General features: G+C 41.9%; 1 protein-coding gene across 2 annotated transcripts in view; it reads left to right on the top strand.

Moving 5' to 3' along the window:
• The window catches only part of pik3cb (phosphatidylinositol-4,5-bisphosphate 3-kinase, catalytic subunit beta), a 181,760-nt gene that overhangs the window by 92,311 nt on the left and 62,355 nt on the right, over positions 1–27,094 (top strand). For both annotated transcript variants that reach the window (XM_072255503.1, XM_072255504.1), the window contains exons 5-11: positions 1,673–1,855; positions 5,857–6,024; positions 10,421–10,510; positions 19,158–19,403; positions 23,639–23,735; positions 23,834–23,964; positions 25,513–25,566. In XM_072255503.1, the coding sequence (XP_072111604.1) occupies positions 1,673–1,855; positions 5,857–6,024; positions 10,421–10,510; positions 19,158–19,403; positions 23,639–23,735; positions 23,834–23,964; positions 25,513–25,566 (969 nt within the window). The remainder of the gene's footprint in view (positions 1–1,672; positions 1,856–5,856; positions 6,025–10,420; positions 10,511–19,157; positions 19,404–23,638; positions 23,736–23,833; positions 23,965–25,512; positions 25,567–27,094) is intronic.

The raw sequence follows: 27,094 nt of genomic DNA, 5'->3' as shown, positions 1-27,094 counted from the left end.
TTACTAGAATCAAATCTTGATTAGTGAACTTTATGCACCCCACCCCCCCGCCCCGGCCGAATAGAATCGATTGTCCATTAATGATCAATTTGATTTCATGAGCTACTTAGAAATATTAAGTAAAATACTAACATTGGAAGGTTGCCTCTTGCTCCCTGGCCTGGATGCAACATCTCCCTCTTACCTCTGCACGGTAGCTTCCTTGTACCTGCTGGACCCCATTAGATGCTTACACCTAAACGGTACTTTTATATATGTTAGTTTTTTTAAAAAATCATCAAGACCAATTTATTGTGAAGCATTTTTATGATTTGTTTCTATTGATAATAAGTCCTTCAGTTGTTATTTTTGTCAGGTAGTGAGTCAAAAGCAGTGTGCCTGCTAAAGACCTGGCAATTGTTTCTTGGTTGCTGTAAAATATGTGTTCTTATATAGTTGGGAATTGGTAGGTCAAAAATTTATGTTATTTTATGTTGGCTGGGTGTGTGTGGGCAGATGAAACCTTGAAATGGGCAGAAATATGATATTTGGCTCCTTGTGCATACTCCACTAATTCTCTGTGTAAACAAGAAACCTTTCCTTTTGAACATTTTCTCTTGGCTTCCTTCCTTTAATTTCATTTCAAATACTTGATATTGCTCATTTAAAAATATAGCTTCCTAAATAACAACATTACTGCCATGATGTGAACATTTTCTTGATTACAAAAACACCAATAGACCTCAGTTTGATTTTCTACAATCCTCATGCTTCATTTTGAGATATTTAGAACAAAATGTCAGACTTTGTTTGAACTTAAGCCTGCCCTTTACCACGAGTGGGAAGAAAGGGAGCTGAGGTGCTTTTACCAAGTTCATTTTCATTATAATCGAAATTACCTAGATGAATATTTCAAAATAAATATTTATTTTTCATGGTATTTTTAAGGAAGGAGTTGCTACTTTAAATGAATGCAGCCTGATGTTAATGAGACAGTATCAGATATAATCTTTTATTGGCTGTAGTGATAGCAGAACATATCATTCTTTTTGTATATAATGACGATCATTGTATTCTTGCAGGTTTCAAGAAACAGTCAAATTCTTGGCTTCTCCAGTGACCTACTTTAGCTTAGTTTCTTTGTAATAAACAAGGTATATTTCCCAATTAAAACAAAGCAGATATTTTTAAACTTTCCATCAAAGTCTGAAGCATTTCTTTGCCTTCCTGCTTTGGCTGCGTAATGAGTTTCGCCTCCACCATTCTGCTCATGAATTTGTGATTACACGAGGCCTTTTGCTGAGTGCAATACTGTTCTTGTTCACTGCCTGTGTTACTACAAGGTTGCAGTGTCATAATTAGAAACTGAAATATCCTGACTCCACCTGAATACATTGGCCAATTATTGGTCACTGCCACTAATTCAATTAGATCAAAAGCTGCTTAAACTAATTTGCGTGCAGGTAAGTTTAACTCAAATTAAGTGTTTATATGAAAAGCACAGTGTAGTGCAGAGGGACAGAAATAATGAAATGGGGTAGGCAGAAGGAGATCTTGCTGTCTTGCTATCACTCAACAGTCACCACTACAATCTTTAATATTTAAGGCAACTGTGTGTAAACCACAACTTGAGACCAAATAACATTTATCTCTTTGATCACAGAAAAGCTAAAATGATGTTCCATCCTTCTAGGATAGCTTCAGTTTCCAAATTTCTCCCAATTTGAACCCTTTTGGCTTAAATGAGCTTGCCATCAGGAAGCAGCTGACCATCCTCGGAAGGGAAAATGAGAAGTTCAATCCTAGAGATTTTGTACTGCGCGTGAGTGGAAAGCAGGAGTACCTGTTTGGAGAGCAACCACTGATTCAGTTCCGGGTAAGTCAATGGGGAAACTCTCATAATGGAAGTGACTTATTTTGATTCCTCTTCTGTAATTAATATGTAAATTTAACATTACATTGGGGAACAAAAGTGAAAACTGAATAAAATTCTTAAAGCCTTCCATATTTAAACTAAACTAGCTCTAACCAGTTGGTATTACAGTAGACCTTCACCAATCCGACTACCTGTAATCCAGTTTCTTCGATAATCCAGCACTGATTATGCATAATGTGATCCTTCTGTAATTCACATTTTCATTAATCTGGCATTCCTCAGGTCCCAATGGTGCCGAATTAGTGAAGGTCAATCTGTATATGTGTGTTGGGTATGACAACCTACAAAACTTTATTTGTGTGGCTGGGGACCACAATAATTGTTCTTAATAGTCTTGGCATTTTAACAGGCTAGATTGTCTCATCTGCCATTCATTGGAATCTTATCTTCGAATTGCAGCAGCAACAATGTTAACTCACCAAGATTCAGCTGCATTCAGCAGGCTGCCCAAGAGTGAATCCTAGTCCACAGCAGAACCAGTCAATATAAGCAGGAGATCACCTGGCATACCCTTGCACGTAATGATGGTCAGCCTGAAAGGTAGTCCTGCCTTCCCCACCCCTGCCAAAAAAGGACTGGATTTTCCCTGTTCATTATTTGGTGAAAACTTTGCACCTCTACATGGGTGGTGGGTCAGGCAGAATCTGAGACTTTGCCATTGTAACTGAATATTCTGTGTACTCTCCTAGTCAAATAACTGGTCCACATATTCCCACTGAATCACATGATTTAAATGAGGCTGGCTTATTTTAAGAGCTTAAAAATTTGATGAGTTTCTACAGCTATAAATCAGGGCTATTTTTATGTTTCTTTAACTCTTAAGGTAGTGGATGAACAAATCTTTTAACTCTAGTAACTGAGCTGCTTTTCTTGGCTGTGTTAGCCCACCATTTGATGATGTATCAGGCATTCAGGGTTGCCCATTGTTGAATTTGGAGACATGTAAGACTGCAGATACTGGAATCTGGAACAAAAAACGAACTGCTATGGGATATCAGCAGGCCAGGCAGCATCTGTGGAGGGAAATGGACAGTTGACATTTTTGGTTGAGACACTTTATCTGGAACAGTTGAAGGGTTTTGACCTGAAACCTGAAATAGTTGAAGGGATTTTCCTCATTGTTGATTTGGTTGTTTTCAGCCGTAACTGTGGTACATCAAGGATAGTCTGCCTGCTTTGTATCATCGGCAGGGACTACTCAACTGTTTTTGAAAAGAACCACAACAACCACTACTGATATTAATTTTTTAAAATAGTTCCTTATAGAATAGTTCTTCATTTGTCACCAGCAGAAATCCTTGCTTGTTGGCTATGCAAATTAATACTAATAAAAGAAATTCATGCAGTCTTTCCTGATTATACACAGTTGATAAGTAAGGCTGTGTACTTGACATTGTGTCATTTGTATTTTCTGCTTCTCCCTAATAACTAAGTACTAAAGAAGCAATAAAGTAAGGTATTAATTCAAAGGCAGTTAGTACTGATGCCAGCCTGCACCCATCTCAAATTTCCAGCTGAGCCAATGTATTTTAAGGGTTTCACTCTCACTCAGTGATCCAGGATCACTGAGAAGTATCAATGGAGGCTGGGTCAATATGGCTGGAGGCTGCTGGCCAAGACAAAGGCCTAGAAGTTCCCCGCCTTCAGTGCTATGGGAAGGGGTTGCAAAGATCTAGAATTCACTGCTTTGGGTGGGTACCACAGGTCAAACCACCTCTGACCTGAAATGCAGGCAGTGTAACTGCCATCAGTGGATCTGACTTTCTGGTGTAATATCTTGACATTCCCTCTGATTGATCCATTCAGACAAACATTTTACAAACTGTTCTTTCCCAGTGCATTTTGTGGTATCTTTAAGTTATTTCCAAATGAATGTTAGTGATCCTAGATTCTCATAGTTCTTATTGTTTGATTAAAAATATGTATGGATGCTTTTAGGAGATTGCAAATGGATCGGTGAAAAACAGAATGGAAATGTCCTTTTTTTTATAGAAAGGGGCTTCCCTTCCTTCACCATCAACTCTGCTCTCAAACGCATCTCTCCCATTTCATGCAGATCTGCTCTCACCACATCCTCCCACCACCCCACTAGGAATAGGGTTCCCCTTGTCCTCACCTACAACCCCACCAGCCTCCGGGTCCAACATATAATTCTCCGTAACTTCCACCACCTCCAATGGGATCCCACCACTAAGCATATCTTTCCCACCCCCCACCCCCCCCCCACTTTCAGCAGAGATTGCTCCCTACGCGACTCCCTTGTCCATTCGTCGCCCCCATCCCTCCCCACCGATCTCCCTTCTGGCACTTATCCTTGTAAGCGGAACAAGTGCTACACATGCCCTTACATTTCCTCCTTTACCACCATTCAGGGCCCCAGACAGTCCTTCCAGGTGAGGCGACACTTCCCCTGTGAGTTGGCTGGGGTGATATACTGCGTCTGGTGCTCCCGATGGGGCCTTCTATACATTGGCGAGACCCGACGCAGGCTGGGAGACCTTTTCGCTGAACACCTACGCTCTGTATGCCAGAAAAAGCAGGATCTCCCAGTGGCCACACATTTTGACTCCGCATCCCATTCGCATTCTGTTATGTCTATCCACGGCCTCCTCTACTGTCAAGAAGAAGCCACACTCATGTTGGAGGAACAACATCTTATATTCCTTCTGGGTAGCCTCCAACCTGATGGCATAAACATTGACTTCTCTAACTTCCGTTAATGCCCACCTCCCCTTCGTACCCCATCCCTTATTTATTTATTTATCTTTATTTCCCTTTTTTTCTCTCTTTTTCTCCCTCCGTCTCTCTCACTATATCTTCCTCTGGTGCTCCCCTCCCCCTTTCTTTCTACCTAGGCCTCCCGTCCTATGATCCTCTCCCTTCTCCAGCCTCGTATCCCTTTTGCCAATCAACTTTCCTGCTCTTAGCTCCATCCCTCCCTCTCCTGTCTTCTCCTGTCATTTCAGATCTCCCCCTCCTCCTCCCACTTTCAAATCTCTTACTATCTCTTCTTTCAGTTAGTCCTGACGAAGCACCTCGGCCAGAAACGTCGACTGTACCTCTTCCTATAGATGCTGCCTGGCCTGCTGCATTCACCAGCATTTTTTGTGTGTGTTGTTTAAATCCTTTCTGTAGCTTCAGGTTTACTGAAAGTTTTATTTTTAAATAAGTACATCTGTCCTAGTTCTCCCAATATATTAAAAACATCTATTCAGATTGCAGATGTCAGCAATTTTGATTCCATTAATAACATTGTGTGCTATTTCTGCTGTTCAGCGTTACACAAAAATGACAATTAATTATAGATGTCATTAGCTCTCGTTGAATTAGTTCTTCAAAGCCTGTCCATTTTACAGGAGTTTTGAAACCTTTTTTCTTAAATCTCAGACTATGGATTTAATTTGTGTACTAAGCTTTCTAACTGATCTTTTAGAAGAAAAGACTCATCTGCTGAGAGTAAAATGGAATACGTTTGGCAGTTTTACATTTAAATAAACATTTAGCAAGTGTTCAAAACCTACTAAATGTAGATTTAGAGGTGTTTTCAAAATTGTTTTTCTTTGGATTATTATGCCAATAAATTCAGGCAAACTGGAAGCCTGAATTCAGTAGCAATGCTTAGCATAATAATTACCACATGCTCCACTGACCTTGCCATTTTCTAGGTTTTGGAGTTTTGTTACTTGTTCCAATTCTTTTCATTTAATTAATTATGTTTAAAAGTTATAGTCTCAGCCCGGCTATAAGAATTAAACCCTTCTAAATTTCTGCTTGCAGGTTGTCTATTTTATACATATTGTTAAATTCTCTAACCTGTGTTTATTGCTCTAACATCTGCACACCGTGTACTTTGTGACTACTTTTGATTCTGTTGTGTATTCAAAGGTTTCCTTTGGATAAGAGAAAAGCATTCTGCTTACTTTGATTTTTATACTTTTCAGTATGTAAGGAACTGTGTATTAAATGGAATCCACCCTCAGTTGACTATTGTGGAGTGCAGCACCATCAAAGAGATGTGTGATCAAGAAATGTCAGCCATTGGCATTGCCTTGCAGCGTAAAATATCTTCTGCTCCTCTTCCTTTGCCGCCCAAGAGAAGGACCATTTCTGTAAGTAACTGAGATGTGAGCATGCACACTTAGGATTTATACGCCATTTAAAGTGATGTAGTTTCCATTTATGCTCAGATTTTAGATCCCTAATTTTTTGCCAACTTTTGAGTCTGGGGTAGGGACTAAATGGATATCAGATCTAGATTGATTAATTTATTTATCACATGTACTTCAAAGCATACAGTAAAATGTGTGCTTTGTGTTAACAACCAACACAACCTAGGATTGTGCTGGGGGCAGCCTGCAAGTCACCACACATTCTGGTACCAATACAACACCCAGAGTGTTCAGCAGAACAACTCGAGTAACAGCAGCAACGACATCGCAGCTCAGTGCCATCTCAGCTGCAAGCTGGGCACGTTGCTCAAGGTCATCTCTGCTGTAAATTTGTTTGATGATGTCAGTTTGGAGCAGGGTAAGTGTGCTGCCTGTGAGATCAGAACAATAATGATCCAGTGTTTTGCAGAGAGTGCGAACGGATTGGAAGTAAATGTGTGAGTGTGCTGATGTTACTGAGCTCAAGTGTAGGCCGCAAATGCCTGACCTGTGCACAGCTGGTACGTATGACTGATCACTTGGGAGCCAACTGGATGAATTGGCTGCTGTTGTGAGGATGCAGGCATATTTAACATTCTATTAAACTGTAAAACAGAAGAGCAGAATTAAGCACATCGAGTCTCCTCCATCCCATTCCATTATGGCTGATTTATCATCCCTCTTACACCATTCTCTTGCCTTCTGGTAATCTTCAAAGGCCTAACTAATCAAGAAACTATCAACTTTCGCTTTAAATGCTTTGGATATAACATATTTGTCTTCTGCTGCCTGGAAAACATTGAGGACCTGCAAACTGTCTGGGTCATGAACAATTCACAGGAATGAAACCCTGCTGTAGGCTAGGGTGAATCTGTATAACTTTAGATTAAATTATTCCTATTATGTTAAGCCAGCTGCTCTAATTCATTATGTTCAAGACCAAGAGTACAGGGCTGACTGAAGAGCTGGTTCACGTGCTGTGACCTTGCAGTCAGTGTATCCATAATGGCTGTGGATCAGTTGGTAGCCTCTGACTCAGAAGAGTACAATACAAAATTAAGCTGACAAGGCAGTACTGAGAGAGTGAGGCACAGTCATGAGGTGCAGCTTGGAAAAGCCATTTTTGAAAAACCAGAGCTAATAGAATCCAGAGGAGAACTGCGGAGCTTTCCTTGCCTCAGCAAATATTTTTTTTAACCCTCACCCAAAGATACTAAAATAGATTTTGACTATAACATTTTCCTGTTTGTGGAATCTTAAAAAAATACATATGACTGTGAAGTGTATTGGGGAATCAGTCTCTTCAAACTCCTGCTGAAATATAGCATAATTATGTTTTCTTGGTAATTGCATCATTATGTTGTGCCCAGGATGGATTTTTCAGAGAGTTCTTAAGTTGAATCCCAAGAGCTTGAAGCTGCTCACCCATTCCACTGCTGATCCCTCAGTGAAGACTGGTGTACATTTCCTTGACTTCCCCTTTCTCCAGACTATAATAAATTCCTCGGTCTTACTGATGTTGAGTGTAAGTGGCTGTTGCGACATCACTCAACCAGCTGATCTATCTCACTCCTGTATGCCTCCTCAACACTACCTGAAATTCTGCCAACAATAGTTGTGTGATCGGCAAATTTAGAGATGCTGTTTCAGCTGTGTCTAGCCACACATTGTTAGATTATGAGGACACGCAGTCCTCTTTTATTGTCATTTAGTAATGCATGCATTAAGAAATGATACAATGTTTCTCCAGAATGATATCACAGAAACACAAGACAAACAAGACTTAAAAACTGACAAAGACCACATAACTATAACATAGTTACAACAGTGCAAAGCAATACCGTGATTTGATAAGAACGGACCATGGGCACGGTAAAAAAAAGAAGTCTCAAAATCTCTTGAAAGTCCCATCATCTCACGCAGATGGAGAAGGAAGAAAAACTCTCCCTGCCATGAGCTTCTAGCACCGCAAACTTGCCGATGCAGCATCCTGGAAGCACCCAACCACAGCTGACTCTTGAGTCCGTCCGAAAGCTTCCAGCCTCTGACCAGCCCTCCAACACTGAGCACCGAGCACCATCTCTGCCGAGTGCTTTGACCCCGGCCCTAGCAATAGGCAAAGCTGAGAATTTGGGGCCTTCCCCTCCGGAGACTCTCGATCGCACAGTAGCAGCAGCAGTGAAGCGGGCATTTCAGAAGTTTCTCCAGATGTTCCTCCGTGCCTCTCACGACTGCCTCCATCAAATCAGGATTGTGCACGGCATCCTACTTACAAATACGATATCATTTCGGAGCGGCTGCGCATGCTACGTCATGTCGCCATCTCCTCCTCCCCTCCCGTTGGGTGTAGAGTGAGTAGAGCAGTGGGGAAAGCACACATCCTTGACGTGCGCCAGTGTTGATTCAGCAAGGAGGGGTTGTTAATTTTTGATCTGCACAGTTGTGGTCTCCTGGTGAGAAAGTCAAGGATCCAGTTGCAGAGGGAGTTACAGGGGCCCAGGTTTTGGAACTTTTTGTAGTACTGAGTGTACGATTGTACTGAACCCTGAGCTGCAATCAATGAATAGCAGACGGACGTAGGTATTACTATTGCCCAGGTGATCCACTGATCAGCTGTAAACCTATTGTGGTGATAGGCAAATTGCAGCAGATCCTGGTCCTTGCTTAGGCTGGAATTGATGCTAGCCATGACCAAGCTCTCAAAGCACAGTTGATATGTTAGTCGTAAGTTGTTCAGAGACTTCTTCAAGCTGGCCTGGTTGAAATCCCCATGTAACGAGCGGCAAGTCACCAGTGTATGCTGTTTCACACCAGCTTATTACAGAGCTTAGCTCCTTCAGTGGTCTCCTCGTGTTGGTGTGAGGTAGCTACTAGGATGATGGTGGAAATCTCCCACAGCAGATAAAAGGGATGAAATTTGATTGCCAGATGTTCCAGGTCAGATGAGCAGGCCAGAAATGAACCATCACCACGATGGGTTAATCACAAAGCATCTCATCCTCTGCCTTTAAAAGGCCAAGTTGCCCTCTCTTTGTGGAGAATGGTGAAGCAATCATGCTGCAGCACTACATCCAAAATGGCATGGGATAACCATGTATCCATGAAGCAAAGTACACAGCAGTCCCTGATGTCCCTCTAGTACATCAACCTTGCTCTGAGGTCTTCAATTTTGTTTTCTAGAGAGTAAATTTGCCAGCAAGCAAGGCAGGAGTTTGTGTGTGTGTGTGTGTGTGTGTGGAGGTGGGGGGGGGCTGTAGTTCTAAAGCCTCCGTGTTTCAATCATACCTGTATTAAATGTAATATCAGTTTTCTCTCTAATGGTTAGATCTCTAACATCCAATAGTCTGCACTGATGGTCGGTCAAAGCAGTTAATTGTATTAGACAATGAGATAATTGAACATGGGTTTCTGAATGGAAGGAAATGTCTGTAAATAGATTACCTCCATTCTGTGATGAATGAAGTTAGGTAATTGTCCCATTGTATGCAGAATTAAATGCCAGGTGCTCAACCATGACCTTGATGATTTCTATAGTGTATTTGTATGTATTTTTAAAAACCAGTAAGGTGCTGTAAAATTGGTTTACAGATAAATGCTGCCCACAGACTGTAACATCAAAACCTTCAAAACGTAATGTGTACCTATCTCACCAATTTATTCTTTTCCTTCCCTAAGCTGAAACTGAATTTAGATTTAATTTCATTTTTGCAGACACAAGTTATTTATGACTTCCTTGTTAACAGCAAAATTATGGAAACCATTTTAACAGCTGTGGTAACAATGAGAAAGAAGGATACTGCCATCCATTTAGGCCATAACTGATCCTCTACCTTTGCTCCATTTCCCAGCATAATTTCCAGATTAATTAATCCTCTTAAAAGGCAGAAATTTGTTGGTCTTGATTTTGAATGAACACAGTAAACAGATTTCAGGAGAAGAGAATTACAAAGGGTTCAAATGAAGTGCCTAAATTCCTCTTCCACTCACTTTTAAATAGCCTCCTCCGTTTTTGCAAACCCCAGCCAAGGGAAACGCCTTTAGTGTATCTGGCCTGTCAGACACTTTAAGAATCTTGCAAGTGTTTTTGCATGGTTCTTGAATGATCTTAAGCATACCTATATATTAACCCAAAGCTGAAATTGGTGTCACGCAATTAACGGGAATGTTATTTATACATCTTGAGATTGTAGTATTTTAAGTGCGACCGCAGTACCTTGAGCTTAATTGTTACAACTTTGAGCACGTGGTTATGTTCAGCACAAAATAAAAATGCTGGCAGTGGGCAGAGGCAACATTGATTTATTGTAAATAGAATAAAAAACCTTATGAATTATTGCTGTTGTCCCTTTTTTTTCAGGAAATGACAAATAGTATTTGGGATATAAATGCTCCTTTTAAGATTATTCTTGTCCGAGGGACCAAAGTAAATGCAGATGAAGCTTTGCGGGTAGGTAACCGTTAATGAAATGCAAATTCCAAATCTAAGCTATATGAGATGGTGGTTAGGTGCATTACATGTGACATGCAATGTTCCAGAATTGTTCATTTTTTAATATATATTTTCCACACAACTTCTCCCAACATTAAGAGTGTAAGATCACCTTCAAGTGTATCCAGGCTCTTAAAGGATTTCCTGTTTTTTTTTAAAGGCTCACTTTGTTAATGTGAATGAAAGCTCAAGGAAATAGTGTTAACAGTGTTTGAGGTTACCTTAGCAGAGTCTGGGTCACCCTAACTGTGCTTGGAAAGTTCGTCGAGAGAACTTCAATCGCTAGGTTCACTGAACACTGTCAGGATTCCTTAAGCAACATTTTGTTGGTTTCGGCATGGTGTTCCACCTGGTGTGTTGCCAGGTCTTATAGCTGTTGTAATGGGATGCAGTAGGACTGACTTGTTTACCCTAAGGATACATTCTACATAGCTGGGAAAAATCAGGAAACAGTGTTTGACCAATATGGGAGTGTTATTAATGGAAGGCTGAAATCCCGTCTGATGAAGGCAAATGGGAGATGCTCCCAGGGAACTGGGGCACTGAAGGCACTGAACCAGCTAGTGTGTTATTAGCATAACGCTATTACATCATCAGCGACATGGATTCAATTCTGTCACTGTAAGGAATTTGTATGTTCTCCCTGTGATGGTGTTGGTTCCTCTAGTTTCCTCTCGCATTCCAACAATGTACAGGTTCATAGTTTAATTGGTAACATGGGTGTAATTGAGTGGCCCTGGCTTAAAGGAATGGAAGGACCTGTTACCACACTGTATCTCTAAATAAAATACATTGATTAGCTTTATTTATCACATCCTCCAAGAGGAGCACAACCTTGTTGTTGTGTTTTGGAGGCTTGCAATCCTCAATGACCCGGAGGGCTGTGGTGGGTGGAGTCAGGGTCAGGGCTTTATGCTTTGGCTCTTGTTAGGGTCTCCCATGCCAAACAGGTCAAAAGGTAGAGTTCAGACTAAGAGTAGCCCACTGGTCATCCAGGTTTGGAGGTTCAGTTCAGGGCTAACCACCCTGACTGGTAAAACAAAGTTGCTACAGGACAGCAATGAAGAATCCTTCTGCATCTGATTGTGACGGTCTTCCTGAGTCTCCATCCGTGACTTGCGTGGCTGACAGTAGTGAAAACTGAGAAGAAGCTACTGACATGATGAAGGAAGGAAGCACTGAACACCACCAGAGATGGAGGAGCTTCATTGCTGCCCTACACGGCCGTGGTGTAGTGGACCGTATGTGAGTATCTATCACATGTATATCTAAGCATACAGTGAAGTACATTGTTTTTCATCAGATTGGCAACAATTGTGCTGAGCAGCCTGCAAGTGGTGACACACTTCCAGTGCCTGGGTGGTATGCCTGCGACACACTAACCCTAGCTGTCCATCTTTGGAATGTAGGAGGAAACAGAAGCACCGGGATGAAATCTGTGCAGTCACAGGGAGAACCTGCAAGCTCAGGAATTGAACCCCCCAATCAGTAAATCACTGGTGCTGAAAAGAGATGTGCTAATCATTATGCTGCTATGCCGCCCTTACATTATAAATAATACCATTTTTGTTGGGTCTTGGAGATTTCCAGTCCTTGATGGTGGTTGCTAAAGATGTCGTTTAATGAGTTAGATTATCTAGTACAACTGATGAATGCTTGCACAGTGGGCAAGCTTATAAGGCAAACAAGTCCCTCTGTGTCTTTACTTTCTCCTGTGACTGTGAGGAAACTAGAAGTTTTGCCTACTTGATAGGATTGATAATTAATAAAGCAGTGAGCAGTAACTTGGATTTGGAAATAGTTTCACAAACAAGAGAAAATCTGCAGAAGCTGGGAATCCAAGGCAAAACACACAAAATGCTGGAGGAACTCAGCAGATCAAGCAGCATCCATGGAAATGAATAAACAGTTGACATTTCAGGCCAAGACGAGAAGTCAGAGCGAGAAGGTGGGGGTAGAGGAAGAAGAAGAACAAGGTGGCAATGGATAAGACCGGTCTACTGTATGTGAGTACCTGGGGTCCTCAGAGGGCCCAAATCAAGAAACTTGAAAATGGATCTGGAAGCCTTGTGGCACAAAATGGTGGTGAAAACATGTTCCTAAGAAGGATATGCAGCTGTGGTAACAGGTCCGGGTCTATCACCTGCCACCTTGTGCTTCTTCCTCCACTCCCCCACATTCTTGCTCTGACTTCATTTTTTCCAGCCCTGATGAAGGGTCTCTGCCCAAAACATCGGCTGTTTATCCTTTCCATAGATACTGCCTGACCTGCTGAGTTCCTCTGGCAATTTGTGCGTTTTTGCTGTGGAGATAGTTTGCCTGGATTTAAAAGTGACAGTTCGATACTTATTTAATTAGTTTTGTGTTTATTATAATGATTTTCATTCTATGAGGATAATTTCTGACTTCACAATCAACATGGAGAGTCAGCCACCAGCTTAGTACATAGAATGAGGCTACAATGGTGGGCCTTGATCTTTCCAATCCACTAGCAGGCATCTGTCCTAGGAATTTTACTTCATAAAATGCTCTAAAGAATAGAGCAGCCACGTAACATGCCAGCTAATGCTTGGTGTTCATAATTGGCTCTCTGTATATGGTCATTGTACCTTCTATGTTCACAACAGGAAGTGGTATTTGCAATGGTTACTCAGCTTAAGTGAAATACACATTGCTAAGCAAAGTTAGTTTTCAGGCATTGACACAGCTGTAATATAAAGTCACAGCATATATTTAGGCTGGGAGAGTGAATACAGCTCTACGTGATTCCCACATTCAGATGAGAAGCTCTCATTGTATTCCCGTTATTGTTTGTTTAATCTCTGTGTGAGGCAATGTGGTGGTTTAATCTTCATTTATATTCAGATATAAGCCGTATTCAATTCAAGTGAATTGGCTTTGTTTACTTGGTGGAGGGATACAGCAATTGGTTGTATGACTTCAATTGAACTGCATTTCCTTCTCTCTCATGTTCCCTCTCTGCCCTTTGTATTTTATCACTAAATTTTATTTATCTCATTTCTGCCTTCCTTTAAAGCTGACTTTTTTTTAGTACTGCAGTCCTAGTGTTGCACACCAACTACCTTTTGCAGCTCCTTTTAAAAAAAACCGCACACTATGATAAAAGACCCACTGGGCCCTTCACCCCTGCTGCAGCCAAAGCGTGCAGTCATGCGCGTCTGAAGGGTCCCTGTGTGACCCTTCAACAAGCTCAACTGGGAGCTGCTTGTAGGGGCTAATGCATTAGTAAACTGAAATGCAAAGAGGAAGCAGTTCTGAAATTTCTAAAACAGAAAATACTGAGTGTACAGGGCAGGTTGAGCAGCATCCGTAGAGAATCAGAGTTAATACATTAGGTCAATGACGACAACACACTTAGTTGTTACTTATCTGTTGTGGTGTAATACCCATATTACAGGTGTCCCCCGCTTTTCGAATGTTCGCTTTACGAAACCTCACTGTTACGAAAGACCTACATTAGTACCCTGTTTTCACTTTCAGAAGGTGTTTTCACTGTTACGAAAAAAAAATCAGCGTGCGATAAAAGGCAGCGTGCGCCCCAAGCAGCAGCTCTCCCCCGGAACTGCATTCTCGCTGGCATTGCTTTAACACGTGCCTGTGAGCAGCCGTTTGCAAGATGAGCTCTATGGTATCGGAAAAGCCTAAAAGGGCTCGTAAGGGTGTTACACTTAGCGTAAAACTAGACATAATTAAGTGTTTTGATCGTGGTGAACAAAGTAAGGACAAAGTGAGTTTGGCTTGTGGAAGCTGACGAAGATGATGTTGAAGAGGTTTTGGCATCCCATGACCAAGAACTGACAGAAGAAGAGCTGATGCAATTGGAAGAAAAATGGATAACAATTGAAACCGAATGAGTAATGATAAAGTACGACTTTAATTTTGAAAGGGTACGTCGGTTTAGGGGATATTTGCGGGATGGTTTGAGTCCTTACAAAGAACTGTGTGGTAGAAAAATGTGCGAGGCTCAGCAGTCAAGCAAGCCTTCCACATCAGCCACAGCAGACGACGAACCTCGACCTTCGACATCGAGGCAGGCAGAGATAGAAGATGACCTGCCTGCCCTAATGGAAACAGACGATGATGAGATGACACCCCAGTGTCCCACCACCCCCAACCCCCAGGCCACGGACAGATACCGATTTGCGGAGAATGCAGCGGTAGCCAGGAGACACACAGCACATCTTTAAGAAAAAAGCTGAAATAAACATGCTAATTAATTAGGTGCCACCGACACATAATTGTTGGCCCAGATCAGAGGCAATGCAATCAGAAATCGGCACTGATCTGGGCCGACAATTACGTGCCGGGCGGCACCTAACTAATTAGCATGTTTGTTTCGGCTTTTTTCGTAAAGATATGCTGTGTTCCTCCCGGCTACCACTGCACCCCTGCATGCTTCACGGCAATGTATCGCTCGGTGGGCTGGAGGGTGGGGGCCACTGCACCACTCAAGCTCCGACTCAGCTTAACACACCATCATCAGTGTGCTTGGTGCTGCCTTCCCGATTCCAGTAAGTGATACTACACTATACATACATTATTTCTACTTTATATCGGCTATGTATTTTTACGTGTTATATGGTATGATTTGGCAGCTTCTTAGCTTAAAGGTTACTGGAGAGTGCTTGCGCCGTGTTTTTGCCAACAGCGCTTGCGTGAGATTTTCTGCCAACGGCGCTTGCGTGAGATTTTCGCTACGGAGAACAGTTCAGTAATGATTGTGGAAAAGTATTTCTACTTTATACAGGCTGTGTATTTATCATATCATTCCTGCTTTTACTATATGTTACTGTTGTTTTAGGTTTTATGTGTTATTTGGCATGATTTGGTAGGTTATTTTTGGGTCTGCGAATGCTCACAAAATTTTCCCATATAAGTAAATGGTAATTGCTTCTTTGCTTTACGACATTCCGGCTTACGAACTGTTCCGAAGGAATGCTCTACCTTCGGATGGAGGGGGAAACCTGTACTGTATAGTGGTGGATGCTGCTGTGAATGTCCAGCATCTGCATTTTCTTGCCTTTTTGGCTATTGAAATCTCAAAGATCCAGTGCATAACACAGGTGCTCTTGCAGTGGGGCTCCCACTTGAGGTTACACTCGTAGGAAGGGGCTGCTGCTCGCAGTGCTGCCTTGAAGTGCTCGTGACTGGTGGCGCATAGCATCTTGAGCCACTGTTTTTATAAAGGGCTATCAACTTGAAATATTTTCCTCATAAACAAGAGAAAATCTACAGATGCTGGAAATCCAAGCAACACACAAAAAAAAATACTGGAGAGACTCTGCAGGCCAGGCAGCGTCTATGGAAAAGAGTGAACTGTCAGTGTTTCGGGCTGAGACCCTTCATCAGGTCTGCAGAAAAAAAGATGAGAAGTCAGAGTAAGAAGGTGGGGGGAGGGGAGGGAGAAATACAAGGTAGTAGGTGATAGGTGAAACCGAGAGCGGAGGAGGGGTGAAGTAAAGAGCTGGGAATTTGATTGGTGAAAAGGATAACAGGGCTGGAGAGGGTGGATCTGATAGGAGAGGAGAGAAGGCCATGGAAAAAAGAGAAGAGGGTGGAGCACCAGAGGGAGGTGATGGGCAGGTAAGGAGATAGGTGATGAGGGAAATGGGAACAGGGAATGGTGAGGGGGAGAGAGAGGGTCATTACCACAAGTGCAAGAAATCGATGTTCATGCTATCAGGTTGGAGGCTACCCAGACGGAATATAAAGTGTTGCTCCTCCAACCTGAGTGTGGCCTCATTGCGGCGGAAGAGGAGGCCATGGACTGACATGTTGGAATGGGAAGTGGAATTAAAATGGGTGGCCACTGGGAGATCCTGCTTCTTCTGGCGGACGGAGTGAAGCAATCTCCCAATCTATGTTGGGTCTCACCGATTAAACAGGGGTCCACTCGTCCCTCCCCACTGATCTCCCTCTTGGCACTTGTAAGTGGAACAAGGTAGTAGGTGATGGGTGAAACCGAGAGCCGGGGGGGGGCGGAGGGGTGAAGTAAAGAGCTGGGAATTTGATTAGTGAAAAGGATAATAGGGCTGGAGAGGGTGGATCTGATAGGAGAGGACAGAGACCATGAAAAAGACGGGGGAGGTGCACCTGCCCCTGTACCTACTCCCCCACTACCATTCAGGGTTCCAAACAGGCCTCCCAGGTGAGGCAAAACTTCACCAATGAGTCTGTTGGGGTTAGCTACTGTATCCGGTGCTCCTGATGTGGCCTCCTGTATATCAGTGAGACCTGGTGTAGATCGGGAGACCGCTTCACCGAGCCCACCAGTAAAAGTGGGATCTCCCAGTGGCCACTCATTTTAATCCCACTTCCCATTCCCACTCTGACATGTCAGTCCATGGCCTCTACTGCCGTGAAGAGGCCACACTTGGGTTGGAGAGCAACACCTTGTATTCCATCTGGGTAGCCTTCAATCCAGTGGCAGGAACATCAATTTTTTGAAGTTCCGGTAATATCATCCCCGCCCCACCACCATTCCCCATTCTAGTCGACTTGCCAGCTCTTTACTTCAACCCTCACCTCCCCCCCCCGCGGTTTCACTTATCACTTAGTACCTTGTATTTCTTTCTCCCCTCCCCCCTCCTCCTTACTCAGACCTCTTATCTTTTTTTCTCCAGTTCTGATGAATGGTCTCAGCCCAAAACGTCAACTGTTTACTCTTTTCCATAGATGCCTGCTGAGTTCCTCCAGCATTTGTGTGTATTGCTTGAAATGTTTCTGTCTCTGTCTGATGTGTCTGTCCCAGCTTTTAGGTTTTCCAGTTTTAAGAGCACTGTGCAGATAGACAGTTGGTTGAGAAGTTAATTCAAGACAAGTTTGCATTTGGCATGTAAATTTGGCACATTTGTCTGCTGAGTTTTGTTATAAAAGCTTAAGAATCTGCATTGGTAGGAAATTATTCATATGAAAGGTAGTTGGCTTTCTTCAATTGGCCTACATTTGCGTTCCAGAATGAATGAATGGTGCTTGCTGTTCATTATGCTTCCAGATGCCCACAAACATTTCGCGCAGGTGCTTGTGGGAGTTTGAGAGTCGTTTATTACAGCATCTTTTTAGTGATTCTGAGACGAGCAAACAGTTCAATTATTTCTTTAACCAATCTGACTGAATCCTCAGACAGTGGCTGAAACAGTAAGCCTGAATCTTTAATCAATATAAAATTCTGTATTAATAGTTATAAAGGGAAAGAAAGCTGACTAAGTGAAAGAGATAAGAAGCAGAAAGTTAAAACAATTCTTTTGTCCTCCATAATCTTTGAATAAATGAAAGATAGGACAGATTTTTTTTCAAGGTCGACAAATCATGAACAAGTGGGCAATGGCTTAAGGTGAAAGGCAGGAGTTCTAAAGGGAATCTGACACATCAAGTTTTTTTAAAACCAAGAATGGCTCTTTTTCTGAAACATGCAGCTAGGGGACGTGGTGGATCAGAGAGTAAGTTTAAGAAGTATTTAGACAGACACATAAATCAGCATAAGAAGGATACAGTTGCTTAGTTGGGCAAAATGGTCGGATGAATATGGTGAGCTAAAGGTCTGTATTTCTTCTTTATCGTTATTTGCACAATAAATCCATATGATGCTAATTCACTGTACTGCTTTAAGCAATTTTCAATAAATCAATCTGGTAGTTTCCTTCAGTAGATTTTGCAAAATTTTATTTTACCATTCCATCAAGGGTCTGATGATTAATGGGGACATTTTGAGTATATTTATTTCAACTGTGATCTACTTAGTAAAATGATAGGTGGGAATCGAACAGGAAGTTAGCTACTTCTGAGCTATTAAGTTGGTACCTTGCTGGTACAATGCGTGGAAGAAACAGTGGGAAGGTGGTGGTGAGGTGAAGGCAGAAAGATGATTAAAATTCCTCCCTGATTTTGGACTATTAGTATTAATTTTACACGTTCTTCAGATCAAAATTTCCAACACTATTGAAGGACAAGATGGACTCCTTTGTGATATGGTATATATAGAAAGTAAATGGCAGACCATATTACAGGTGATTTATGTTGGATAATGTCTGCTCATTACAGAGTTAATCCCATCACTACTGCTGGTTCCTTCAGCAAAATGTTCTTCTGAATAAAGAATAGGATTCCATATTCTGTGTCCTGAATCAACAGAAGAAATTTCACCCGACCTTTGTTGAAATCAACAAATTAGTTTTACTTAAAATCTTAATGCCCAATTGTGTATGGTATTCTGTTAGCTGATGCAGCTTAATAATTATAGGACCTGCAGGTGTTTTTAATTTTGCATGATTCAAGCCATATTTTTATATCGAATTGCTTATCTCAACTCTAGCATTCCTGTTCAAAAGTCATATGAGCATGAAATGTTGCAGCCAAATCTTACACTGGATGTTCGTTGTTTCCATTGTTTTTCTTGCTGTACACTGTCCCAAGGTAAGGGTTGGTGTAACTGCAGTGCTTCACCTTAGATAAAATCCAGGTGATCATTTCTGTCATAGGAGATGCATGAAAAATCTTCCTGAAATTGCATTGTATCCATTCTGAAGCAGAGCCACTGCATTTTGCCACAGGCTGGCTGTTACTCATCTGCTTTTCATTCCCATAGGTTCAAGTCAGGGCCGGGATTTTCCATGGAACTGAGCTCCTTTGTGAACCTGTTGTAAGCAGTGAGATATCTGGAAAAAATGATCTCGTCTGGAATGAGACATTGGACTTTGAAATTAACATCTGTGACCTGCCAAGAATGTCTAGACTCTGTTTTGCAGTGTATGGAGTGATGGATAAAGTGAAAAAACAAAAATCGACAAAGAACGTGTCTAAGTACCAGACCATTCGGAAAGCAGGAAAAGTAGTTAGTATTATTAATTTTCCAACCGTATTTACATTTCAACTGCAATAGTTCTGTCAGTGGTTTGACTATAAAGGTGTTATTTTAAAAGTTCAGCCTGAAAGCTAAACTTGAGCTTCCCTTGACATCCAAATCTCCCAGGCACTCCCCTCTATAACATTCCTTGTACTTAAATAGCTGAACCAAGTTTAAGGTCACCTGCACTAATTTCTGCTCAAGAGGTTCGGTATCAGATTTTGAACTGTGAAGACCCTTGAGGTGACTTGCCATATTCAATCAGTTACATATTTTTGTCAAAATTATTATACAGTATATCGATTCCTGGTAGATGGAATTTTATTATCCTTTATGCCAGAATCAGCTGAGTCCTTCCATGTTTTACAAACTTCAAGGTCAGAATTGGTAAGATGCTTAAACCATTTTAATTAATCACAAACAGGAGAAAATCTGCAGATGCTGGAAAACCAAGCAATGCACACAAATTTGCTGGAGGAACTCAGCAAGCTGGGCAGCATCCATGGAAAAGAGTAACGAGCTGGTGTTTTGGGCTGAGACCCTTCATCAGAATTGGAGAAAAATAGATGATAGCCAGAGTAAGAAGATGGGGGGGGGGGGGCGGAGGGAGGAAGAAATACAAGGTAGTAGCTGAAACTGGGGGGGGGGAGGAGGGTGAATTAAAGAGCTGTGAAGTCATTTGGCTGGAGAAGGGGGTGTCTGACAGGAGAGGAGAGAAGGCCATGGAAGAAATGGAAGGGGGAGGAGCACTAGAGGGAGGTGATGGACAGGTAAGGAGATGTGGTGAGAGAGGGAAATGGGCATGCTGCAGTGGGGGAGGGGTGACTACCAGAAGTTTGAGGAATCGATGTTCGTGCCATCAGGTTGGAGGCTACCCAGATAGAATACAAGGTGTTGCTTCACCACCCTGAGTGTGGCCTCAGCGCCGCAGTAGATGCAGCCATGGACTGACTTATGGGAATGGGAAGTGGAATTAAATGAGTGTCTACTGGGAGATCCTGCTTTATCCAGTGGACGGAGCGTAAGTGCTCAGCGAAGCGCTCTCCCGATCTGCATGGGGTCTCACCGGTCTACAGGAGGCTACACCAGGAGCACTGGATGCAGTGGATGACCACAACAAACTCATAGGTGAAGTGTCACCTCACCTGGAAGCACTGTTTGGGGCCCTGAACAGTGGTGAAGGTGTAGGACGGGTGTAGCACCCTTTTTCGCTTGCATGGATAAGTGCCAGGAGGGAGATCAGTGGGTAGGGATGAATGGACAAGGGAGTCGTGTAGGAAGTAATCCCTGTGGAAAGTAGAAAAAGATGGGGGGGGAAGATGTGCTTTGATGGTGGGATCCCATTGGAGATGGTGGAAGTTACAGGGAATTATTTGCTGGACACAGGCTCTTGGCGGGGTAGGTGATGACAAGAGGAACCCTATCCCTGGTGGGTTGGCAGGAGGATGGGGTGAGGGCTGACGTGCATGAAGTGGAAGGGATGTGGCTAAGGGCAGCTTTTATAGTGGAGGAAGGGGGCCCCTTTCCTTGAAGAAGGAAGACATCTCCTTAGTTCTGGAATGAACAGTCTATGTTTCAAATCTACATTGGCATCACTCCCCAACTTTTCCTATGCTACATTGACGATTGTTTTGGTGCTACTTCATGCAGAGCTTGTTGACTTCAGCAGCTTTGCCTCCATCTTCCAGCCTGCCTTCAAATTTACCTGGTCCATTTCGGACACCTTCCTCCCCCTCTCAGTTCCAACAGCTCTGCCGTACCTGCTCTTAGGAAGAGGCTTTTCATTGTGGAACTTTGGAGATGTCCTCCTTCAAAGAAAGGGCAGATTACCTAGTGGCACCATTTTAATTCCACTTCCCAATCTCATCCCGACATGTCAGTCCATAGCCTCCTCCATTGCCGTGGTGAGGCCACACTCAGGGTGGAGGAGCAACACCTTGTATTCCATCTAGGTAGCCTCCAACCTGATGGCAAGAAAATTGATTTCTTGAACTTCTGGTAATAGCCACCAACCCCCTCCCCCCACCATTCCCATGCATTTCCCCCTCTCACCTTGTTTCCTTACCTGCCCATTGCCTTCCTCTGGTACTCCTTCCCCTTCCCTTTCTCTGGTACTCCTTCCCCTTCCCTTTCTTCCATGGCTTCTGTCCTCGCCTATCAGATTCTCCCTTCTCCAGCCCCTACTTCCTTCACCAATCTCTTGGCTCTTTGCTTCACTCCCTCGCGCTGCCCCCCCTTCCGGTTTCACCTATCACCCGCCACCTTGTATTTCTTCCTCCACCCCACCCACCTTCTTACTCTCATCTTTTTTTACTCCAGTTCTGATGAAGGGTCTCAGCCCGAAATGTCGACTGTACTCTTTCCATACATGCTGCCTGGCCTGCTGAGTTCCTCCAGCATTTTGTGTGTACTGCTGCCATTTTAATTAATGTCTTTGTGAATTCACTGTTAATGAATTATGTCTATTAATGTAAAACATTGTTGTTGACAGCTGTAGGAATTGCATGGGCCTGTGAGCCTTTTGCAGAACCATCCTCACCACCTCAAAATGCACCCTATTTACCACTTTCCTTGCTCTGAACATTTTGACAAAAGTTGGCCAGTTCTCCATCTAGTGGAAGAACCGTGCATTGCCAACAGTTGAATGAACAGCCTTCCAGGGTCAAAGTAAATTTATTATCAAAGTACCATATATGTTACATGTGCAGTACTGCCTTGTTCATTTTCATACAGAAAAATATAGAATTTTACAAAAAAAACTATGCATAAACAGGCAAAGTCTGACAAACAACCATTGTGCATAAGAAGACAAACTACACAAGTATAAATAATACCGAAGACATGAGCTATAAATGTGAATTGCTAAGACATAGAATGAATTCAGAGTAGTGCTGAAAGAAGTTATCCATGCCTTTCCCCACTATTTAATCTTCTGCATCTTCAATATCATTCTACGAAGTGAACATGAGGCACAAGCAGGGTACTGGGGTCATTATTAAGACACTCTTAGTATTACCAATGCATAAGCTTTAGCGTCATCGCCACAACCTTCCTACCTCTAATTTCAAAGGTGCATATGCCAAGTTGGTTCAACTTCTTTTCATAATTTAACTCTACAAATCTTGTGACTTGTGCCTCCAAATCTAGGAAGGTAATTGTCATTCAACAGTTATAACCATCTCACTCAATGCGATCAATGCAGGCTTCTTCAGGGTGGTGTCCTAGCCCAGCGATCTTCATAGTTTCTTCAATATTCATCGTTTAGTCGTAATATAAAAGGATAGAATGTTTGGTGATTGTACAGTGCTCAATTCCATTTGTATCTCCTCATTAAATGAACTAGTCTGTACCTGCAGCAACATCACGCCAATGTTCAACCATGGGTTGACTAGTGCTGAATCACACTTGCAGTGCAATAAAAGCCAGGTGATGATCATCTCCAACGTGAGAATATGTAATTGCCTATCCTTGACATCCGATGGTAGTACTGCTTCCAAGTTCCCCTCCATCCATATCCTAGGGACCACCACTGACCATTTGTTCAGCCAGACCAGCCACAAAATACCATGGCTACAATAACAGGTCAGGACTGGATATCTTGCACTGAGTGATTGATTTATCTTCTGATGCCTCAAGGTGACACCACCATCAACGATGCACAGGTCTGCAGTATGATGGAATATTCTTCATTTACCTCAGTGAAATTCCAGTAACATTTAAGCTTGACAATTTAGAACAAAGCAGTACACTAAAGTGGTACCCAATACACAACCCTTAACACTCCTTTCTGACACACTGTGACTGCAGAGTGTACGACCTGTAAAATGAGCTGCAGTTACTGACTTTTGCTACCCTGGCAACACCTCCCAAACAGACAATCTCTACCATCTCTGCACAACACTACCATTGCCTTCAGGTTCCCTTCCAATTCAAGCATTTTATATTTACTTAGAAATACCTTGCAAATCCTCAAATTTTCAGTCCCACAGCATTGAAGGCAGATTTTCACCAGAAGTTTGACAATGATTCAGGAAGGCAGTTTATCACCTTCTTTAATTAGGGACTGGTACATTGCTAGCATGGATGCTAAAAAATTTTTGTTTTTGTAAAAAAAAATGTATATGTAACTACATATTAAAATTGTTCTTTGGCTAGGAATATTTTTGATATGTTCTGTCTGGATGAACATCAAAATATAAAAGCAAATCCTTCTTTTCCATTAGCACTATCCAATTGCATGGGTGAATACGATGGTATTTAACTTCAGGGGTCAGTTGAAGAACGGCAGTCTCACGCTGCACTGTTGGTCGTCTTTTCCTGGTACGTATTGGCACTCTTGAAACTTCTTTCCAATTAAAATATTCAGAATTTCACTCCCTAAATGTGAGTGATTTACACTAAATTTCCATGGGTTTCAGATGAACTGGAAGAAATGCTGAACCCAATTGGCACAACACAGACCAATCCATACACTGAAAATGCCACGGCCTTGCAGATCCAATTCCAGGAGTACAGCAAATCACCGATCTTTTATCCTGCTTTTGACAAGGTAGATAATTATTGTAAGCCACTTAACTAATACTGATACTTTATTATCAAACGCTTAAGTAGTGAAAAATTTATTTACCATTTATATTAGAAGCTTGTATTGTGTGCTTACCTCTGGATTTTTTGGTGAAGCTTTCTGCAGTCCAAGGGATTGTGAGAATGGATTACATGCCTTTTCTTCCCCTTGCCAAGGAGTAACACAGAGTAATCTCTACAGAACCTCTTCATTCCAGACGTGTAGTGCAACACTTTCACTTTCAGTCCAGTCAAACTTTCAGCCCCTTTCTGGTGGTATTTCTGACTACGAGAACCGAAAGAGTAATGTCATACCATACTGCATTACTTAGTCTCCATGCTTTACTGCTGGATAAAGCGTAAATGAGCTTTGCTCAGAAATAATTTTTCTTTGCTAAGTTCACCTGGCTTGCAGCATTTCTTCTGCTGAAATTGACATTACCACACTTGTAGGAATTAAAACTGTTGACCAGAAATACTTTTTTTTATTTATTACAAAATGGGGGGGGGAGGGGAGTTGGGGAAAGCACCTTCTCTAAAATAAATGATGGAAACAATTTCATCAATCTTGGAGATGTTTTTCTGTTTTGCACTGTGTTGTCACTTGTTCAATTCAAACTAATTTAACAATTCCCTCAACTCTATTTGGTTGATAACTTGGAGAGTCAATTGTCTCGTCTTATAAAATCTAATCAGTTTTTACTCTATTGACCATAATTGCCATTCAGATAAAAATTGCCTGTTCTTTTATGGCAAAGAAGTCTTAAATCTTTTCCTTTATTCCCCGCATCTACTACTATTGGAGTCTGAAGGTAGAGAATGCAATGATCAACAAAGATTTTCTGCACAAAACGGACTCTTTTTAATAGGGAAAGTTCATTATCTAAATTTTAAGAGTAATTGTTAATCTTTGACTGTGAAAATAACTTGGATTGATAAAGAAGTAATAATTGTCAGCACCTAGGGGATGGCACGGTACCATAGTGGTTAGCACAACAGTTTACAGTACCAACAACATGGGTTCAGTTCCTGCTGCTCTCTGTAAGGAGTTTGTATGTTTTCCTCGTGACCATGTGGGTTTCCTCTGGGTGCTTCAGTTTCCACTCACAGTCTAAAGACTCACCAGTTGGTAGTTTAATTGGCCATTGTAAATTGTCCTGTGATTGGGCTGGGGTTAAATCGGAGACTGATGGGCAGTGTGGCTCAAAGGGCTGGAAGGACCTGTTCTGTGCAAATGTCTGGAGAAGAAAACACACAGTTCCTTACATGATGTGTTTGCAACTGACATGGGGAAAATGTTGAGGTCAGGTTGAGGTTTTGAATAAGTTGAGGAGCACATCTGTGTCCAGTGAAGGGAATTTAGATAAGTAGCCAACAAATAAATTAATGCAGTAAACTTAATTGTTTGAAAGTGCCTTTGAAAGAAGCTTTGATTGTGCTTGCATTGCTCTGATGCTGATGTGGAAATGTTTTGCTTTCGAATTTTGAATATTTTCTGACTTTTCTTTCTTTCTTTAAATGTCACTAATTAAAGATTTTGGAGAAGGCAGCCGAAATTGCACGAAGCAACGACACACTAAGTACAGCAGTAAGTAGAGCAAATGAATAACTGGAATAGCAGAGCATGCTGTAATGCCACCTAGTGGTCATTGACCGATTATATGCACCCTGGTCTGTTGTGAAGTGACACTGGAAACTTAATGAGAATCTGCTACGTCCACGACAATCACTCTTACTCTCATTCAAAACATAAACTTCTATGGTTTATTTTAGATTTCAATGTGATACAACAACTAATTGCAGTAAGTACCACTATGCAACTTGACAAAGACTATTAAATCAGTTCTAACTGTGGTGAGATTTGCAGTTCTACCTGAGCTGTTAAATATGATTGGCAATTTGACAGAAACTTTGTAGTGCCTATCATAGCACTAGGGTAGAGTAGAATTCTGTGTTCTGTCATTTTATAAAGTTCAGTTCCAGTTAAGTATTTTTCAGAAGGGGGTTTCACTATGTAAATTTCACTACTTCAGATATTAACCATTCGCAAAAGGACAAATATCTCTGCTTTATGGGTCCTTTTTTTAAAAATTCCCCAATGCAACTACACTCAGCAGCAGAGCCAGGGTATATCGCTTATCTATTAACTGAGTGAAAATGTTTTAAAAATAAATGCTACATGCTATGATTATACCACTTGTGTGAATGAAGTCACTGTAGAAAAATACTGGTAGATATGAAACAGGTTCTATATTCAACAAAACAAGGTACAGCAGGCATCATATGGAGATGCTTTCGGTTGAAAGGACTGGCTGGCCCAATGTGGGGCTCGATATTTTATGTGCATAGGACAACTACATATTTACAATGTATCGACAATGAAACTACACACAAACTTCACACCCACACCACAGACATCCAAATTAATTTCAATCAGCATTGTCTGGGATTCACGGCTTTTAGGAACCCATTGTTCAGAGCTGCTCTCCAAATTAAATCCACAATTTATATTCAGATGTGAAGACTGGTAGCCGAAGTCGTATGCTAGATGTATATGTGCTAAAGCCGAAAATTGCTCTAACACCACTGATCGTTGATTTTACTACACCAAAAATTGTCTTGCACATTTTCTTTTGAATTGGAGATTGTAAGTAACAGAACAATGTAGAACTTCACTTGATTAAAAATTCCTTTTTGAATAAGTACGGTTTTAACAGCAAATGGATTGCAAAATGAATTTAACATTTTATCACCTTCTGCAGATCTTTGTGACAGTCATTCTGTGGTGACTTGTTAATTGTGCAATCTCTGAACTCTCACTCATGGTCACAGGTCTTTTCCTTGTCCAACAGTCTGAGTTTCTTGTTGCCAGATCTTTGACAGAATAGCTTGAGGAGCTTCTTGCGTACTAGTGGGAGGATCAGAGAGATCACTGATAGGGATGGATGTCTTCAGTAGGCATCCATAAGACCATAAGACAAAGGAGCAGAAGTCGGCCATTCGGCCCATTGAGTCTGCTTCGCCATTTTATCATGAGCTGATCCATTCTCCCATTTAGTCCCACTCCCCTGCCTTCTCACCATAACCTTTGATGCCCTGGCTACTCAGATACCTAT

Source organism: Mobula birostris, chromosome 4 (assembly GCF_030028105.1).
Source record: "Mobula birostris isolate sMobBir1 chromosome 4, sMobBir1.hap1, whole genome shotgun sequence".
Taxonomy (NCBI): domain Eukaryota; kingdom Metazoa; phylum Chordata; class Chondrichthyes; order Myliobatiformes; family Myliobatidae; genus Mobula; species Mobula birostris.
Note: the sequence above shows the minus strand (reverse complement) of the source record. Positions and strands in the feature narration are given on the sequence as shown.